This window comes from Lonchura striata, chromosome 10 (assembly GCF_046129695.1).
Source record: "Lonchura striata isolate bLonStr1 chromosome 10, bLonStr1.mat, whole genome shotgun sequence".
NCBI lineage: Eukaryota > Metazoa > Chordata > Aves > Passeriformes > Estrildidae > Lonchura > Lonchura striata.
In genome coordinates, this window is record NC_134612.1 from 10,672,425 (window position 1) to 10,678,178 (window position 5,754).

At 45.7% G+C, this 5,754-nt stretch overlaps 1 protein-coding gene across 1 annotated transcript; it reads left to right on the forward strand.

Annotated features, from left to right (window-relative positions):
• Positions 1 to 247: 247 nt before the first annotated feature.
• On the forward strand, positions 248 to 3,721 carry MRPL44 (mitochondrial ribosomal protein L44). The gene is made up of 4 exons (XM_021553642.3): positions 248 to 423; positions 731 to 1,199; positions 2,037 to 2,215; positions 3,390 to 3,721. Exons 1-4 carry the CDS (start codon positions 248 to 250, stop codon positions 3,559 to 3,561), a joined length of 996 nt encoding a protein of 331 aa, XP_021409317.2. The 3' UTR covers positions 3,562 to 3,721.
• Positions 3,722 to 5,754: the final 2,033 nt, after the last annotated feature.

Sequence of the window (5,754 nt, forward strand, 5' to 3'; positions counted from 1 at the left end):
CCGCAGGGATCACAGCGGGGCTGCCGCGGCCTGAGGGCTGACGGGCGCCCAGCCTGAGGGTGTCACCTAAAATGCCCGGCGGCCCCAGCCGCAGCCCCAGCACTGCAGCTGTCCGCTCGTGTCCTCGCTCGCGCTCCCGGGGCCGGGCGTGGCCGGCGGCGGCCGCAGAGCCCGGGCCCGGCTCCGCCGCCCGGGAGCGCTTCCTCCCGGAAGCCGCGGGGCGGAGCCGGCCCTGCCCGCACCCGCCATGGCCGCGCGGCTGCTGCTGCGGGCGGCGCGGCCGTTCCTGGCCGGGGCCGGGCGGGGCGCCGGGCTCGGCACCGCGTTCGGCACCGCGTTCGGCACCGCGCCGCCCCCCGAAAAGAAGCGGTGGCTCCGGGCGTACCTGGAGCTGCAGCGGCTGCAGGCGCCTCCGCAGCGGCGGTGAGCTGCGGGAGGGCCGAGCGGGGCTCGGAGAAGGGGTGGGACGGTCCCAAAAAGGGGGGAAATCAGAACGTTTAGACCTCGTCTGCTCGGGCTTTGGAGCAAAATGGGTTGAGCTCCCCAGGCTGGCACAGTCCGGGTTGAATGGGGTGGGCAGATGGGGATGCGGAACCGACAGTGTCTGACCCCAGGGATTTAGATACTGGGTTTGGTATTCAAGTTCAATTTCATTTTTCGTGCCCTTTCGAAAGGCGCGGGGCGGGTAACGCGTTCTGTCCGTGAGCTGGTTCCCTTTCCGCGCCCGCAGGTCCGAGAAGCCCAACTGGGATTACCACGCGGAGATCCAAGCCTTCAGCCACCGGGTGCAGGAAAACTTCGCCCTGGACCTCCTCAAGACCGCGTTTGTTAACCCCTGCTACATCGAAAGCGAAGAGGCGAGGCGCCGGCAGCTGGGGCTGGGCAAGGACGCGGTCGCTCTTCAGCTCCAGGACAACACCGGCCTTGCGGAGCGAGGGCTGCGCTTCGCCCGCGCTTACCTGGCGCAGTGCTTTGAAGGCGCCTACCCAGAGTTACCTGCAAAGGGCATAGAAGCACTGGTTCATTTTCTCACCAGTCAGGAACTTGTCTCTTACGTGGCTCAAAACCTGGCCATACAGGACCTGGCGCTTTGCAGAGATTTTCCTGCCCCACCAGACGTGCTGCAGAGGACGTTCCTCGCCGTGATAGGAGCCCTGCTGGAAAGCAGCGGGCCCGAGAGAACCGGGATCTTTGTCAGGGTAGGTTCAATGAATGCTGGCTTGTACCTGGAGGGGGAGAGATCCAGGGAGGTTGGCAGAATTTTGACAATACCTGTAGCAAGACAATTTAACAAATCTGGTGGTCACCTGGGGTTTTAGGGGTTGGGGATTTGTTGGGTTCTTTTTCATTAAGAAGGCTGATCAAGTACATTAAATCATACACTTCTGGATTATAATATTTGATATTAATATTTGCTGAAAGTTGCTAAGGGAAAGCATTATATTCCATGCACTATATTATCAGATAATTATTCCATGTGAGATTTCATATATCTTCAATTTTAAAAAAACTCCAATAAACAGGGATGAGTTCATGGGTTTTGCACATAGGAGTGCAAACCCCTGAAGATACTTCATACAAAAATGATTGAAATTCAGCGTGACAAAGTAGTTTTAATAGCTATGTTGTTTCAGTCATCCTTTTCACTTATTTTTAGTTTTGCAACAGGGAAGTGTTTGTTAAAATGTTCTTCCTGATACAAGACCATTGAGAGGTGTCTGTAAGAGCAAGGAGCTCTTTACAGACAAGAGTGATCCAAACAGGTGAAGGACCCGTGGGTTTGCCCATTCCCTTGTATTGCCCCAGCTCCTCTGCTGCCACAGCTTGTCCCACAGGCTGGAGCTGTCCCTTCTCTGGGTCTGGGACTGTCAGTGACTAAACCACAGAGACTCTGAGCACTGGGATGGGGCACTGAGGCAGCTTTATCATTCATTTCAGCAATTCATCATCACCTTTTGTCTCTTCATACTATATTTCCATTAGGAGACACCAGAATCTCAAGCCATTAATTGTAACTTCTAAATATTCCTGTTTAGGACTTTTTTATTCCCCAGCTGATTGGAAAAGACCTGTTTGAGATCTGGAAAGTTGTAAATCCTATGGGCTTACTGCTGGAAGAACTGACCAAGAGGAATATCTCTGCTCCAGAACCAAGAATTACCAGGCAGCTGGGAGTCAGCACGGTTCTGCCAGTCTACTTTGTTGGGTTGTACTGGTTAGTGCAATATTAATTTAAAGTTAAATGGCTTTAACTGGAGGAGTGGGAGGGAGGGAAGATGGTCTTTTACTTTTCTACTCATGCTTTTTGGTAAAGTTGTTCCAGAAAAGAAACACGATAGTGAGTTCCATATAAAATGAGCCATTTAAGCATTGGCCATAGCTCAGTGTGGTGATACATAAACAGTCTCTGATTAAAGGCTCCAGAGGCTAAACGGGATGTACCAAAGAGCCTGGGTGTGTTCTGAGTGACCTGACACAGGAACTTTGGGAACAGAGTAACTGCATGGCTTTGGAGGGACCACAGCTGTATCCAGGGCTTAGGCAAGCATAAAGAGACCTCAAGGGAGTGGGATGGAAGAGAGACTCATTTTAAATTTCAGAGAAGCTTTTAAGTTTGAAAATCAGCAGCACTGTAAACTGGGCCGTAGGAGTGTCTGTGTGCAGGCACGACTTAGGAAGTGCCAGATGTCCCAGGTGCATTTGTGTCTGGTGTGGTCAGTGCCCAGGAGTGACATTGTTCCGTGAGGCAGGACAGCATCCACATCACTGCTGCTTTCCTAAAGGAGCTGCAGATGAACACGTACCTTAACTTGTTCTACTTTACCCTGCTTTGGTTTCTGTGCCTTCTCAGATGTATCTTATAAAAAGGAAAGGAACTTTGATTGTTTCTCTTCAGGAATTACCTTCAGGAGCTGCTCCTATTTAGTGTGTGCCCATAGGTGTTTGTTAAACAGACATGAGCACATGATCCACAACAGAGAGAGCTTCTCTGTCAGTCCTTTTGAAGCAGTTTGAAATACTTCCTTACCAGGGGAGGAGAAAAGACAAAAGCACTTCAGTTCCTAATTAAGATAATGAGAGTAATGAATTTGCATATTTTTATCAGGGCTAACAATTTGAATGCTGTAAAGAATCCATGCTGTGTTAGGAGCCCAAATAAACAGAGTGGTGTTTTTCCAGGAAATGGACACATTTCTGATCTGAGTTCCCATTACTAAATATACAATTATTTACCTTTGTAGGAAAGACCAACAGAAGCGTTTCCATTGTGTGTATATAGAAATCAGTGTTCACAGACATTGGAGAAAAAACAGTACACAGCAGTGCTCAGGGTTTTATGATGGAAACTTTGGTTTGTCATGGTTGTAACTTTGGTTTTTTTCCCCAAGTGATAAGAAGATTTTAGCTGAAGGCCCTGGTGAAACACTGCTGGCTGCAGAGGAGGAGGCTGCACGTGTGGCACTGCGGAAGCTCTATGGATACACAGAGAACAGGAGACCCTGGGATTACTCAAAACCCAAACAAGGATTGGCAGCTGAAAAGGCAATCAGCAGTAACTAGATGCTAAAAGACATTTTTGGTGTATCTTAAAAATCAATGGCTTCCATGCTGAATATAGGTGTATTTGGAAAGGCAAAATACAATTTGTTTTTCTGGTCTTCAGTGCTTGAAACTTCCAAATAATATATTGTGTTAAATAAAGTCTTTTCCTTTTGCACAATGTTCAATGTTTGCTCATTTTCCTAAATGTAACAGAAGCACCCTTAATGTGAAATTTTGCCTTTTGGCTCAGAAGTTTTTGTGTGCATCACAGGAGACCATTTTTAGTGATGTTTAAGAATGTGTGACAAAGTCTCACTGTACAGAAATACCTTTCAGGAATGCCTCCTCAGAGATTGTTTGGAGAGGATTGTTAATAAGTTGAGTTGAATTAACATATATTACATCAGTCTTTGGGTTGCATCTGGATCGATGTGTCCTTCACCTTGTGAAAACATAAGGTGTGATGATGATCCTGGCACTCTTGGGGATTCAAACTTCTGAGGTCTCACTGCTTTCATCCAAATTTTATTTGCCATGCACATTGGTTTCTATTGTTGGACATGCTCTGAAAGATTTTTACAACTTGTAAAAATGCCTTTATTGCAAAATGAGAAATAAGTGAAAATAAGGATCATGAAGGCCTGAACATAAAGAAATTGGAGAACATGACACTCTATAAGATAAGCTTTTTCTTTTTTTTCTCTTTTTGGTACTTTTCCTGTTTAGTCCATGTACTTCCATTTAAGCAGTCCCATGACTGAAGTACTGAATTCAGTGAAATCAGTGTTTGTCTTGTTTGCAACATCTGTAGCTGTTTCAGTGTAACTCCAAATGAATGGAAAGACACTTAGGAATAATTCAGATACCTGCATGATATTTCTGTTAAATGTCATAGAAACTCAGCATTTCTACCAGAGGGCAACAGATGTGTGAGAACTGCAGGTCTTTTGGAGTAATTTTCTTAAAAAAGGAGTGAGCCCTGCAAGGAAGAAGCTGGATGTAGGACCAAGAAGCTGGATGTTCAGGAAGTTTTTCCTGCTTTATCCCACTGTGAGCACCGATTGTAAAGGAAGACACCAGGTAAATCCACGTGCCTTCACTAATAGGAGGGGGAGAATAAGGCCGATGGCCATTGATCCAAGCCTGATAGTGCTGGCCGTTGCAACATGTCCTTTGCCTTTGGCCCACAAGATGGATTTAGGGAAGGACACTTGGCAGCCAAAGGTCCTGGCTGCAGCTGCTAGGCTGGTCTGTGCTGTGACAGTGAGTGCTGGCTCTCAACCCAGTGGAAACATGTATTGGTGTTCTGAGGCAGGAGGAGTCTGTGACCCCTGAGTGTCTCCAGCACTCAGTGCCCTGCATCTCACCTGGTGTCACGCTGATGTGGCTGGAGCCTGCTGCCTCTGGCTGAGATTCCAGAGTGAGAGCTGGAATACAAAAAGGAGGGCAGAAAGATAAACCCAGCATAAAATATGAGCAAAATTGCTTGTGTTAAATGAATAATTCCAGCTAGGCAATCTATTAACACTTACATAAGCAAAGCCAATAAGGTCACTATATTCCAGGGGAATAAGAGCAAAATGTGAAAAGATGGTAAAATTACTCATGCTATTTTTAGTTTCCAGATGAGGTTATTGCTCTTTACCTATTTTAAAAGGACAATAGTGAATATGGTTTTTTTACAGCTGATGTTGCTTACTGCTTTTATATACATATTTATGTGTGTTGAGATGGAAAAGCAAATTTCAGTCAGTTTACCTTTAAAAACAATTAAGAACTGCTTCCTTTGGCTTTGTAGTTTGGAATGTGGGTGTAAGTCCTAGGATAAGTGGATTACTGAATACTGTGCTGGTAAAAGCTGAGTGATGCAAAATAAATCAGTTTACTGTGTGGCACAAGTATAGGATGTATTAAGATCAAATGAAAAGACAATTTGGGGACAGAGAAAGAAAGACTAGGGTTTTATAGAGGTATTGACTGAAAAAGGAGTTTTTGTAAGAAAATATGTCCTATTTTCAAATTTCTAAAGGTCAGAAAATCATTTAATGTGGTATCTGCTTTAATTTCTGACACAACATATATTTCAGGATTTACAGCTGTGCTGAGATCCTGAAATATATGCTGGGATCATTTATATACTTCAGATTACTAACCTTTTTCCTTGTTTTTTTTTTTTTAATCAGTAGCCATAAACGAGCACAGTTAAAAGAT

Excerpts from the sequence above, each read along its gene's own strand:
- MRPL44 (XM_021553642.3), top strand. The coding sequence starts at position 248 with ATGGCCGCGCGGCTGCTGCTGCGGGCGGCGCGGCCGTTCCTGGCCGGG. Across the intron at positions 1,200-2,036 it reads GAACCGGGATCTTTGTCAGG|GACTTTTTTATTCCCCAGCT; the intron begins GTAGGTTCAATG and ends ATTCCTGTTTAG. Across the intron at positions 2,216-3,389 it reads TACTTTGTTGGGTTGTACTG|TGATAAGAAGATTTTAGCTG; the intron begins GTTAGTGCAATA and ends TTTTTCCCCAAG.